The following is a 14,228-nucleotide window of genomic DNA, read 5'->3' as shown; positions in this document are numbered from 1 at the left end:
TGTGGTTGCCATTGACTGCCTCCTGTTCTTTGAAACCTTGGGCACAAACAAGAAGACGCAGGGGTGGGGAGCGCTATTTTACTTCACTGCAGGTGGCGCTGTGGGTTAAACCACAGAGCCTAGGACTTGCCGATCAGAAGGTCGGCGGTTCGAATCCCCATGACGGGGTGAGCTCCTGTTGCTCGGTCCCTGCTCCTGCCAACCTAGCAGTTCGAAAGCACGTCAAAGTGCAAGTAGATAAATAGGTACCACTCTGGTGGGAAGGTAAACGGCGTTTCCGTGCGCTGCTCTGGTTCGCCAGAAGCGGCTTAGTCATGCTGGCCACATGACCCGGAAACTGTACGCCGGTTCCCTCAGCCAGTAAAGCGAGATGAGCGCTGCAACCCCAGAGTCGGTCACAGCTGGACCTAATGGTCAGGGGTCCCTTTACCTTTACCTTTATGCTGAACACTGAAGAAGGAAAATGCTGCACTTCCCGCTATACCTTCCTTTCACTCCTGCATGGTGTGGTTCAAATTAGATATTTGAATGCAGTTAAGTTCTTTTTAGTTATGTAAACCACAGTCCCATGGGAGTGGGGAGGCAAGTTTAACTCTCCACCAGCTAGGGTTCCAAAAGGGTGGGGTGGGGACTCTGAAGCTTCTGTTTCAGACAAAGTCTCAAGCAGCTTCTTTATCATGGATCAAAGATGAAGCCATAATCTGCTAACATAGAACTTGGGGCAGTGGGTTACAGGAGAAGATGAATTGTAACGGCTTCGAATTTGTCTTGGGACTCAAACGTTCAGAGAAGGCCTGTAGTACAACTTGGAAAATCTCTGTATGAAGTATTAAAAAAATATACTGAGTTCATGGTGATCTAAAGGCACCGGGTGCAAATTTTCATTCTGCAGACATGGAAAAAGTGTAGACAAAGTATCTTGCTTGTTGTTTAATATAAAGTCGATGGATCTGGATTTGTACACTGGACTGAGATTTTAGTGCGATTAGCCAAATAAACCTCGTGTGCTGTATTTTATTTTAATACTGTACACTGGTAACTTTTTAAAGCCTTTTTATACAGAGCATCACTGGGATCTAGAGCTTCTGTGGACTAGAGATAAGAGGTTCAGTCTTTTATCATGTTTCTGGCTGATAGATTACTTTCTTGCCTTAGTCTGTTCTCATTTTCTTCCTACCCTCTGTTTATGACCTCAGCCTGTATTTATTTTCAAACATCTGTCTCTAGGGGGGAAACTAGGAATAAGGAAGTTCAAGACTGCATGGTGAGCTATTTAAAGAAGATGCCATTTTCTGTTTTCTAGAAGAGGCCGTTTCTGTATAAATGAAAGCCGCTAGAGAATTGTGTGGTTTAATCCTACGGTGAAGCCAGGAGTTTAAGTAGCTTGCTTGTTTGATGTTAAAATGGGAAAATAAATGTGGATAGTAGAGCTCTATTTCTTTGCTTCAAAAATGCTAATTGTGGGATGTATTGCAGGTCAGGAGGAATCAGTTGGTTAAGCCCTTTGTAAAGAAAGAACCAAGGAATACAAAAGAAGAAGAAAAAGTCAGCGCTAAGCATTTCTCCCACAGCAGCGCAAAAATCCTCAATACTTCCTGTTTCTCCCTTTCAAAGTGTATCTTGCTTCATGCATTGAGCGCCTCTTAATTCCATACTGGCCTGTACTCAGTGGCATCTTTCCCATTCCTCTGCTCATTACTCCAGCTGCCATGTGCCCACAGCCTTCATCAGTGTGGTGTAGTGGTTAGAGTGCTGAACCTAGGACCTGGGTAACCAGGGTTCAAATCCTCACTGAGCCATGAAGCTTTGAGAATGATCTTGGGCCAGTCATAGTCTTGCAGCCTAACCCACCACATAGGAGTTGTTGTGAGGATAAAGGGCCTATGGGAGGGGGAGAGACATGCTGAGCTCCTTGGAGGGAAGGTAGGACAGAAAAATACCGCATTTTTCGCTCTATAAGACGCACCAGACCACAAGACGCACCTAGTTTTTGGAGGAGGAAAACAAGAAAAAACATATTCTGAATCTCAGAAGCCAGAACAGCAAGAGGGATCGCTGCGCAGTGAAAGCAGCAATCCCTCTTGCTGTTCTGGCTTCTGGGATAGCTGCGCAGCCTGCATTCGCTCCATAAGACGCACACACATTCCCCCTTACTTTTTAGAAGGGAAAAAGCGAGTCTTATAGAGCAAAAAATATGGTAATAATAAAGCAAGTCTTCTCTCCCTCAGTGGACAAAGAGCATTAGAGCTGATGCAGGGGGCCTAAACAAGGATAAACCTTCATACGACAAAAACTATAATGGAGCTGCTAGGTGAATCTCTGTGGGCGCGGAATTGCATAACCTAAGGGCCACCACAAGGATGCGGGTGGCGCTGTGGGTTAAACCACAGAGCCTAGGGCTTGCCGATCAGAAGGTCGGTGGTTCGAATCCCCGCGATGGGGTGTTCTCCCGTCGCTCGGTCCCTGCTCCTGCCAACCTAGCAGTTCGAAAGCACCTCACAGTGCAAGTAGATAAATAGGTACCGCTCCGGCAGAAAGGTAAACAGCGTTTCCGTGCACTGCTCTGGTTCGCCAGAAGCGGCTTAGTCATGCTGGCCACATGACCAGGAAGCTGGACGCCGGCTCCCTCGGTCAACAAAGCAAGATGAGCGCCGCAACCCCAGAGTTGGCCACGACTGGACCTAACGGTCAGGGGTCCCTTTACCTTTAAGGGCCACCACAGAGAATGCCCTCTCCAGGGCCACTGGCACCATCCCAAACTTCTAAAGAGATCCGTTGACTTCTAAGACCCAAAAGGGACTGTAGGGAAGTTGACTGTCTTTCAAATATTTGAGACCTTTTGAACATTAATGTGAGCACTTGAATTGGACCCAGACATGAACTTGTAGCCCATGGAACTGTTTTAAAGCAAGTATTATACGAGTTCTAAAAGGAATCCCAGTCAGTAATCTGGTTGTGGCGTTTTGGACCAGCTGAAGTTTCAGAGGTAGTCTTCAATGGCAGCCTCATGTACAGCCCATTGCAATAATCCAGTCTGGACGTTACCTGAACACTGAGTACCAAAGTCTTCTCTGTCAAAAAGGGGACATAGCTGGTGAACCAGCCGTAGCTGGAAAAAGGCACCCCTGGCCACTGTGGCTTCCAGTGGCAGTGTTGGCTGCAGGAGCACCCACAAGTTACAGACCTGCTTCTTCCAGAGGTGTGCCACCTCATGCGAGACAGGGTGTGTCCCCCACCTCCTGGTCTTGAGAACATTAGATAGAGTTAGAGGTATTCCTTTTCCAAGCAAACCAAGAATGATCTATTACTCTCATAGATACGGAACAAAGCTTGCTTCCCAGTGTGGGTGCAAGGAATTGGAAATCTTTTGTTCCAGTTTTAGTTTAACTGCCACTTGCTGTGTCATCCAAATTTGGACAAACTGGTTGCCTTGTGTGCATAGTTCCATGTTAAATAAGAAATGCGGCAAGTGACTATTGGATCAAAATGTGCATGATTATTCTTTATGAAAATAATAAGAATACCTTATCAAATAAGTTCACATCTCGTGATTCGGCCTGTTTCCTGTTTTCCTAATCTCACCAGGCTGTAAGGATTTGCCCTCCTGAACAAATTACGTCAATATTTCAGAAGGGTGATGATCTTCCTAGTCTTATAGAATTCTATGCTTTCTTTTAAAAAAAAACCCCAAAACAAAACAAGGCTACCCATGAACTAAATAGTTTTTCATTGTCAACAGTTGTTCTTTCAATTCTAGACAAAGTTAAAAATGAACATACACACACAGTAATTTTGACTTTCTACTGGCTCTGGGACAATGGCTATTCATAAGTCTGTATTTGTGTCTTTGATTTTTGAGATTGCTTGCAGGACTTATAAGAAAACACAGCTATATTGAAAATATATAGCGGGGGGAACCATATCCTTAGTTCCTGTCCAAAATGCTTACAAGCTGGAAATTCTCATACTTTCTTCAAAATCTCAGCCAATATGTATTTATGATATATTACATTTCTACCCCACCTTTTAGACCATCATGGAGTCCAGGCTGTCGGCTTCATGGGCCTTCAGACCAGATCCTACCCAGATGTTCAGAAAGTTGATGCAAGTTTTAACCTGCTTTTGTCTATTGTTGTTTTAACTTTTTGAAAGTCTTAAAATTATTGTTAATTTTCTAAGTGATAATTTTATAGTTTCATCTTTATTGCAAATCACTTTGTGTAAAAAACCACCCCTCAGTCTAGTGGAGTATATATTTTATGACAATAAACAAATATCTTAGGGCTTCCCTGAATCATTTCTGCCCAACAGTGGCTCATTCTGTGAAATAGCTCCTGAAACAATATGTTACAGATTGTAGAAAGGACATAATTGCCTTCTCTAATACAAATGGTTAGCTTGCTCGTTTTGACAGCTGTATGTTGTTTAACAGACTCAGCAGAGCTATTGCTTTATAGGGCTACTGTTTAAAATTAAAGTCTTTATTGATGCTGAAAGGGCTACTGTACTTAATTTGGTATGGCTTAACCATGTGTTTGTGTTCATAAAGATCCCCAGATGTCTAGTGTGTGTGCTAGCACAGCGCAGCTCCCTTGTTAGTCTTGCAAGGAGACAAGATTGCTCTGTCAAGAAAGCCTACATTTTTTTAACCACATGACCCCCAAGGTGCTTTGTGAACAATAAACATTAGGAATAGTTTTGCTTAAAGGAGCTGCTCTTGCTATTTGGTGGTAGAAGAAAAACGTTTCATTCCTGCTCCAGTTCTTCTCTAATTCTCTTCACATGTATCTGGATATGCAGCCTCTTCTGGGGCTGTAATACTTCTCAGAAGTGCCCTGTTTTCTTAAGAAAATGTGTCTCAAGATTACTGACCTTTCAGAAGTGGATCTGAAACCATCTGGGGAATTTTCTTTGCAGGAGGTCTTTGCTAACTCCCACCTAGAAAGGATGAAAGACTGATTTCCATTCTCAAGAGGCCTTGATAACCAGGTTGTTAAACATTTACCCTTCAATTTTGAGAACTGTTGTGCCTTCTTACCTGAAAGCAAGTAAATAATACAACCCCTTGTTGGAGTCACTGATTTGGTCAGAAATCCACCTGTAATTTTGTTGTTGTTACCTTAATTTCAGCCCCTGTATATATTTCAGTATTTTTGTTTACTGCTCTTTTTCCTATTTCCTTTTTGATGTTTACAGTAATCCTAAACAGCTGGGGAAACATGACTATTTCCAAATGTTTTCGTTTCCCTGCCATAAATGCTGTTTGTGAATTCTTTTTCTAATGCAAATAACCTCTGTACTTGATCAGGCTTTTACCAATTATCTCATCGGGGGAGAGCCCCTCTACCATGAGAAACATGGGCATTCACAGTGGCTGTGTCCTTTAAAAACCTTTAAAGCATCTACCTTGTGTAAGTGACTAGAAGTTTTGAACAGAATACAGTCTCTGGTTTTTCTGGATCCCAGAAGCTTACCTTTGGACGGCCGTTCTTTTCTGAATAGCTTTGCCCCTACTCATTAGGTTTACTGGAGTCAAAACTTAATCAGGTCAGGCTTATTTGAAATGACATTATAAGCTGCATTGGGAGTATGCAAACCATACCGGTTTGGCGCTCTTCTTAAGCTAGTTAAGAACAGATTTTGAAGAGACAAATAGTAACAGGAGAGAATTACTTTGCTGCTTTTGTATAAATTAATCTCGGATTCTCTGTAGGATTACTCTTCCGCATGCTTCAGTCCTCACAGCGATGAATATGTGGTAGATCAGCAGTCTCGCTCTCCAGACTGGCATTACATTTACTGAACAGTCATTAAGTGAAGCGGCACTGCTCTTTCATTTCGTATTTGTGTGGACTGAGATTAGGCTAGCACCATTCCGCTTCTTAAATTTCCTGGGGTGTTTTTCCTCTCCAGTTGTAGAAGCGATTCATGAAATGCCTTGTTGTTCTCTGCTCAGTAGTTCTAAATGGGTATCAGTGTTCTCATCCCAGAGTGGGACAGTGGTGGTGTCTGTGGTTCAGAACATGTGATTCAGTCGGTAAACTGGGACTTGTTTTGTGCGCTGAGAGCTTTTATGTGCCTTGAACAAGGAAGGAGACTCTGGGATGGATTTCCCAGAACAGTCAGGAGACCAAAAAATTTCCATTAGCCTTCAGACGGAGGGCTGCTTCACTGTTTCGTTTTAGCACATTCTTGACAGATCCACTACAGCTAAAATGCCAGAAGTGGAACTGTCTGACGTGTACCAGTAAATGTACGAAGCAGCCTTGAGCCAGAACATACAATGCCAGGGGGGTGATATTGTTGAGCAAAGTGAAAAAGTACCCGAGGTACTATTTCTAGGTTAGCGGAGTCTGTAACCTGAAGCGTGTGTAACCTGAAGCATATGTAACCCGAGGTACCACTGTACTTATAAAAGACAATCCCCCAAGTCTATAATTGGTTTGCATATGGAGAGAGCAAAAACTGACCTGTCAAATACGCCTTGCCAAGTCAAGAAACCTTTATGTAAGTGGCAGTCTTTTGTTGTGCCATCCAATAGCAGGAGCAGAACATAAAAAGCTGCCTTATACCAAGTTAGACCACTGATCCGTCTAGCCTAGTAATGTCTACTCTGACGGGTAGTGCTCTCCGGGGTTTCAGGTGGGGGTCAAAGTCACCTCCCAGGCTCTCTCCAAAAAGTTTCAGCCCACTTCACCCCCAGTTATGCCAGCCATGTGACTTAAATTTTCCTGCAGACTAACTCCAGACTCTAAAGTGAGAGGCAGGGTTCAGGAGCAATTTGAAAAGGAAATGCACAAGAAAACAGGTCACACAGAAGTCAGGACTGCCATCAGCTCCGTTTGAGTTCCTGTATGGAGGAGTGGTCCATTCTACGTGAGCTAGCCTAGTGGTCTGATGAGTTTCCAAGGGAGGTTTGATTTCTAAAAGACAATATATTTGTCATTACCATAAAATGAGTTCTCAAACCCAGCTACCCTGCCCTCCAGCTTCCTACTGTCTACCCCTGCCAGTTGCGAGTGTTTGGTAGAAATTAGGGGAGAAGAGTAGGAAAGACAGAGAAATGGAAATAGGAGCAGAAATTGCTGTTCATTTATTCGTCCCATATCTAGAAGGGAAATCAACCCAGTGAATAAGATTCATTGTTGTTGCATTCAGTCCACAGACTATATGCAGTTGATCATGGTCCTCCCCTTCATTTGCATTGCATTCCCTTTGCATTGATATGACCTGGGTAGAAAACTGTGGTGACAGTGTAATTTACATATTACTTAATGTGAATTGAGTTACAGAATTCACCACAGTGGACAGGGAGGCAAATAATGCCATTTTTGGTGGAAGACGCATTGTAGTGGAATGGAAACAGTGCCGCAAGTGGCAAATGCAGGGCAGAACGAAAAGTGATGCCTTCTTACATCGCAAGAGGAGATACCGCCTAAATAATAATAATAATAATAATAATAATAATAATAATAATAATAATAATAATAATTTATTTATTTATACCCTGCCCATCTGGCGGGGTTTCCCCAGCCACTCTTGTTTGTAAAATTGCTGAACCCCACCGCCTGGAGAAACTTAATCCCTTTCAAATGCCCAGATCTAAAGCAAATCCTGGACTCTTTTGTGACCCATTATCAAGTCCGCTTTACTACATTGTAGTTTATAAATAGATCCCTGTGTGCATTTGTAATCTGTTAGCCCAGGGTTGCCAACAATGGAAGAGGAAGCCGGCTGTCCAGCCAGCGACTGCCCAGCCTTGATGTGTTCATCAGTCATCGTAAGCTAACACAAAGGGGTCATAGGGATGTGTGTGACCCTTGGTTCTTCGGCTGAAAGGGTTCCTTTGTGCTGATCTTGGGAATTTCTTTTTTGGCAGTAATTAAAACAACCACAGACCTCTGCATTTGGAAGCTGGGCTTCCTTTTCCTGCAAATGATTTCCTGCTGGGAAAAGTGGTGGTGTAAATTGATAGCTGCAGTTAATGGTGGTGCAAATCATGGCTGGAGGGAAGGATACTGATCAGGTTTCTGCTCTCCTTTGCGGCTTGTAATAAGGTATTAATTTCAGTATCACACATAGCATTGTGTTCTGAGGCAAGAGCCCCTGTGCATTGTGGTTTGTCAGATGGACCCAGACACAGTGCTTAAAAAAAAAAAAGGGTTAATGCCATCACCAAAGGAACTCTGAAGCCTAGTTTTCAATAGTTGTGCATCTCCCCTTCTTCTTTGGCGATCACTCGTAGCCGAGTAAGATTGTCTTCCATAAACACGGTTTTAACAATGAGTCCGTAACTCATCTGTTGTATCAGGGCCACACAACAGGGAGGAGGAATAACAGGCCTTGTCTGACTGCAGGCTTGCCTCCCTGCCATTCTCCGACAGCAAGCCCTACTGACGGGGGCCCTGATCCTGCCTCTGCACAAAAGGGGAAAGCTCAGAGGGGTGGCAGTCCCTGGTGGTCCTTTACAGCTTCCGTCCCCTCTTCGGATCCATTCAGTCTATCCTAATAGAAGGAACCACCTACAGTGGTACCTTGGGTTAAGTACTTACTGTATTTTTTGCTCTATAAGACTCACTTTTCCCTCCTAAAAAGTAAGGGGAAATGTGTGTGCGTCTTATGGAGCGAATGCAGGCTGTGCAGCTATCCCAGAAGCCAGAACAGCGAGAGGGATCGCTGCTTTCGCTGCGCAGTGATCCCTCTTGCTTTTCTGGCTTCTGGGATTCAGAATATTTTTTTCTTGTTTTCCTCCTCCAGAAACTAGTTGCGTCTTATGGTCTGGTGCGTCTTATAGAGCAAAAAATACCGTAATTCATTCCGGAGGTCCGTTCTTAACCTGAAACTGTTCTTAACTAGAAGCACCACTTTAGCTAATGGGGCCTCCAGCTGCTGCTGCACCGCCGGAGCACAATTTCTGTTCTCATTGTGAAGCAAAGTTCTGAACCTGAAGCACTATTTCTGGGTTAGCAGAGTCTGTAACCTGAAGCGTATATAACCCGAGGTACCACTGTACTAACTTTACCCAAGAGGTGTGATGGGAGACTATGGAGACTATATAGCATCTTGAAGCACTAATGAACACAAAGGCCAAAGACAATTTGGAAATCATATGGTACATTCAGTGCACCCAAACTGGGAAGGTTGACCAGATTTTGGATATAACATACAGCTTAAAGAATGGGAGAGGTTGTGGAAAGAAAGAATAAAATTTACAACTTGCAATGCCTTGAAAGAAAATATGATGAAAATGATGTATAGATGGTATATTACACCTGTGAAATTACAGGGGCACCTCGGGTTAAGTACTTAATTTGTTCTGTAGGTCCGTTCTTAACCTGAAACTATTCTTAACCTGAAGCACCACTTTAGCTAATGGGGCCTACCACTGTCACTGCGCCACCAGAGCACAATTTCTGTTCACATCCTGAAGCAAAGTTCTTAACCCGAGGTACTATTTCTGGGTTAGCGGAGTCTGTAACCTGAAGCGTCTGTAACCTGAAGCGTATGTAACCCGAGGTACCACTGTACATATAAAAATATGTTGTTGTTATTATAAGCAATAACTACCAGGGGCCAACTTGAATAAAATATTGAGTGGGGCAGGTGATCCCCGCACCACATAATCGATCACATGACGCAGTGCATGCACACCATTTGAATAATAATGTCCATTAACTTGGTGAGGAGCTCAAATATTTGGGGGGGCAAAGACCCCTCGGCCTCTAGGAGTAGGCTCCTGTGATAACTACCATAAGCATAATAAAAAAATTCCTTCCAGTAGCACCTTAAAGACCAACTAAGTTAGTTCTTGGTATGAGCTTTCATGTGCATGCACACTTCTTCAGATACGCATTGCAATGATACCATAAGCATTGCAATGTTGTCATAAGTGACTCTCTTTTGGGGGTTAAAGTCCCCCTATTGTTTGTTGGGGCCTCTAGAATGTCTCCTTTGTCCCCCATTTGTGCATCTCAGCTGGTCATTATGCTGCTTTTTTACTCCGACCAGCCTTTCATGACTCCTGTTTCCATGAGGATTTTATCTTGAGGGTTCTCTTTTTCCTTTTCTTTGGTAGCTAACAACGTGAAAAACTTGATCATGTGTTTCAGGCCCAGCGCAGAGATGCTTTCATTGAAGAGCGCTATGGAAAATTCAACATCAGTGATCCGTTGATGGCTCTTCAGAGGGATTTTGAGGCGCTGAAGGAAGAGAACCATGGCGATAAGCAGCCCGTTTGTGCCAATCCCTTGTCCATCCTGAAGGTTGTGATGAAACACTGCAAGAATATGCAGGAAAAAATGTTGTCCCAACTCGCAGCTGCAGAGAGCAGGCATCGAAAGGTGGGTTTCATGAGGTGGGAGGGAGGGAAGGGGAAAAAAGAAAGAAAGATACTGCGTAACAGGTTAACATTACATATTGGACCACTTTTATAATTTGATGTGACATTTTCATTGCTGTTTTGCACATTTCTGTGTCTCAAATCTTGCTTATGTTCAGTAAAATCACGTTGCAGGGCTAACATCCTCTATATGATGCCTCTAACTAGCACTCTTCAGATAATAAAACACAAACGTGTTGTGATTTTTATTATTGATGCTGCTATTGGAACTGTAGGGAACTTCTCAGAATTGATTAAAGATGATCTAGCTCAGGGGTGGGGAAGCTCAGGCCTGTGGGCCAAAGGCACCCTCAACCACACTGACTTGGTTCATAGCAGGGAAACAACTGACCGACTCCAGTGCTCAAAGCTCTTTCATGCACCATGATTCTCTTGGAATGGGCTGGAAACAATCTCCAGCCCCCAGCTGTTACCAAATGCTGCTCAAAGCAGGTTTCAAAGCACTCGAGGTAGATGTGTGAAGTGCTACAAGATCCCTCCTTTTCTCTCCCTGGTTTTTGTGCTGCTAGTGACTGAAACAGTTGTCTCTCTAAATTAATAGAAAACAAAACTATATTTGTACAATTTTCATTTTTGACCCAGTCAGCATCCTGAAGACTTTCATTCTTCTGAGCGTCTGTTTTTGTCCATCTGTTTAGGTTTTCTTCTGCTGGGCTCAACTTCATAAAACAACTGATTCAGGTTTTCAGAATTGTTCAGCAAATTATTTCAACAAAGTGTCACTATGTGCGTGTCTGTTGCTGTTCTTTGTGCATGTTTTTGTCATTTCTTTCACAAGCCGAAAGAGGACAAACCTTGAAAATTGCCAAAAATGGACGGGGGTGGGTTGATAGTGTAGTTTCTCAGAACCCTTACACGTAAGTAAAGGTCAGGGGTTCTGCATGCCTTCATTAGAGCTTTCATTTTTGCTTTCGGCAGAAAGGGACCTGGCCTGCACATCTGGATACACTTGTAATTATTCCTGTCTTTCAAGGTGATGGATGGTGTTCTTTTCTCTTTTGAAAGGTAATCTTGGATCTTGAGGAAGAGAGGCAGAGGCACGCCCAAGATACTGCTGAAGGGGATGATGTCACGTACATGCTGGAAAAGGAGCGAGAGCGGCTCACCCAACAGGTATACCCTCTCCTTACTCAGCGTTCAGGGAGGAGTGATTAATTGCTGTTTAACACAGAGAACTTGCCTTGCGTGGGTGAGCAGACCAGCAGCCAGCACCAGTATTTCTGTCTCCGAGACTTGGCTCCCCCCCTGCAAACATGGAAGGAGACTTACTAGAGGGAGAGTTTTTGCTCCATTGCAGAGGCCAGTCGGTTTTGGTCTTTGTAGGAACACATAAAGAAGCAAAGAGATGTAGTAGTAGTAAAAAGGTAAAGGTACCCCTGCCCGGGCCAGTCTTGTCAGACTCTAGGGTTGTGCGCTCATCTCACTCTAGAGGCCAGGAGCCGGCGCCGCCCGAAGACACTTCCGGGTCACATGGCCAGTGTGACATCACTGCTCTGGTGAGCCGGCACCAGCGCAGCACACGGAACGCCGTTTACCTTCCCGCTATAAAGCGGTACCTATTTATCTACTTGCACTTTAAGGGTGCTTTCGAACTGCTAGGTGGGCAGGAGCTGGGACCGAAAGACAGGAGTTTTCGGTCGCGGGGATTCGAACCGCTGACCATGCGATCGGCAAGCCCTAGGCGCTGAGGTTTTACCCACAGCGCCACCCGCATTATTATTATTAATTTACTATTTGTACCCCACCCATCTGGCTGGGTTTCCCCAGCCACTCTGGGCGGCTTCCAACAAAGATTAAAAATACATTAAAATGTCACACATTAAAAACTTCACTGAACAGGGCTGCCTTCAGTTGTCTTCTAAAAGTCTGGTACAGTGGTACCTCGCAAGACGAATGCCTCGCAAGACAAAAAACTCGCTAGACGAAAGGTTTTTCCGTTTTCGATTTGCCTCGCAAGACGAATTTCCCTATGGGCTTGTTTCGCAAGACGAAAACGTCTCGCGACTTTGTTTCCTTTGTCTAAAAACAAAGACATGTTTTGTTTATAAAGTTAATTTATTTTCCCTTCAATTTTTGAACTGCTCTTTACAGTATGTGTGACTTTAAAGAGCAGTTAATAAACTGTTGTTGTACCAAATTTGGCTTTGTTTGGACTTTTTTTGACCATAGGAACGCATTAATTGATTTTCAATGCATTCCTATGGGATTTTGTGATTCGCAAGACGAAAAATTCGCTAGACGACAAAACTTGCGGAACGAATTAATTTCGTCTTGCGGGGCACCACTGTAGTTGTTTATTGCCTTGACATCTGGTGGGAGGGCGTTCCACAGGGCGGGTGCCACCACTGAGAAGGCCCTCTGACTGGTTCCCTGTAGCTTTGCTTCTCGCAATGAGGGAACCGCCAGAAGGCCCTTGGTGCTGGACCTCAGTGCCCGGGCAGAATGATGGGGGTGGAGACGCTCCTTCAGGTATACTGGGCTGAGGCCGTTTAGGGCTTTAAAGATCAACACCAACACTTTGAATTGTGCTCGGAAACATACTGGGAGCCAATATAGGTCTTTTAAAATAACATTTGAGGATAAAAGGAAATGCAGCTTATGAAATTTGATATACCCTTTGGCTCTGCGGTGTACATTTTAGTGGTAGTGAAAATATGATTGTCTTCTCTCCACTCTTCTGTTTGCCCATGGGAAGAAACAGGGGGCCGGTTGAATTTCCCCCCAGTGCCAATGGCTGTGGCAGTTAAGGTCAGGACTGCAGTGGGAGCAAAGTTTAAAAGCCCACCCCTGGTCCCATTCTGGACTGGAGGCTCAATGTCTACCTGGAGGGGAGGGGATTCCGCCTCCCCCCATTTCAAATTGCAGTCGCACAGTGGGAACAGGTTTGTGTTTGTGTGATAGGATGAATGGATTTTTGACTCCACCCCTACCTACTCCAAGTAGGAAGTCTCTTACACTGTTAACCTAAGACAGGGGTCTGCAACCCGTGGCTCCGGAGCCGCTGTGGCTCTTTTACACCTTTGCCGCCGCTCCGGGGCGGCTACTAGCGAGGGGAGGAGGTGCATTGTGCACCCTGACACTCCCCACTGTGGCGGGCGCTGTACTGGCTGTGACGTCACATGGGGCGGTGCGTGCGTTAGTCACGCACCGTCCCTACGTCACCTTCCTGCCCGCTGTCAGATCGCGGCTCCGGAGATATATTTGTTTTAAATGTCGCAATGGTTTTGCGGCTCCCAGGTTTTTTCCCCCTTCGGAAACGGGTCCAAGTGGCTCTTTTTGTCTTAAAGGTTGCAGACCCCTGACCTAAGAGAATGTGGCCCTCAGTTTGCAGGAAGTGCCCACTCCCGACCTACATTATGTACTCAACAATTAGACTGGTGACTGGGAGCTGGTGCCGAGACCATATAACACCGGTCTTGAAAGACCTAAACTGGCTCTCAGTACGTTTCCGAGCACGATTCCAAGTGTTGCTGCTGACCTTTAAAGCCCTAAATGGCCTCGGTCCAGTATACCTGAAGGAGTGTCTCCACCTCCATCGTTCTACCCGGACACTGAGGTCCAGCGCCAAGGGCCTTCTGGTGGTTCCCTCACTGAGAGAAGCCAAGTTACAGGGAACCAGGCAGAGGGCCTTCTTGGTGATGGCGCCCTCCCTGTGGAACTCCCTCCCACCAGATGTCAAAGAGAAGAACAACTACCAGACTTTTAGAAGACATCTGAAGGCAGCCCTGTTTAGGGAAGTTTTTAAATATTTAATAGGTTATTGTATTTTAGTGTTCTGTTGGAAACCGCCCAGAGTGAATGGGGAAACCCAGCCAGATGGGCAGGGTAC

General features: G+C 44.7%; 1 protein-coding gene and 1 long non-coding RNA gene across 2 annotated transcripts in view; both read left to right on the top strand.

Moving 5' to 3' along the window:
- Positions 1-14,228, top strand: part of LOC310713254 — a 182,265-nt gene that overhangs the window by 125,013 nt on the left and 43,024 nt on the right. The window lies entirely within an intron of this gene.
- Positions 1-14,228, top strand: part of LOC310713053 (CTTNBP2 N-terminal-like protein) — a 37,910-nt gene that overhangs the window by 18,840 nt on the left and 4,842 nt on the right. The window contains exons 3-4 of the mRNA XM_083516740.1: positions 10,110-10,340; positions 11,405-11,512. Coding sequence (XP_083372866.1) covers positions 10,110-10,340; positions 11,405-11,512 — 339 coding nt within the window. The remainder of the gene's footprint in view (positions 1-10,109; positions 10,341-11,404; positions 11,513-14,228) is intronic.

The sequence above is a fragment of the Podarcis liolepis genome, assembly GCF_965112155.1.
Source record: "Podarcis liolepis genome assembly, chromosome: 8".
NCBI lineage: Eukaryota > Metazoa > Chordata > Lepidosauria > Squamata > Lacertidae > Podarcis > Podarcis liolepis.
Note: the sequence above shows the minus strand (reverse complement) of the source record. Positions and strands in the feature narration are given on the sequence as shown.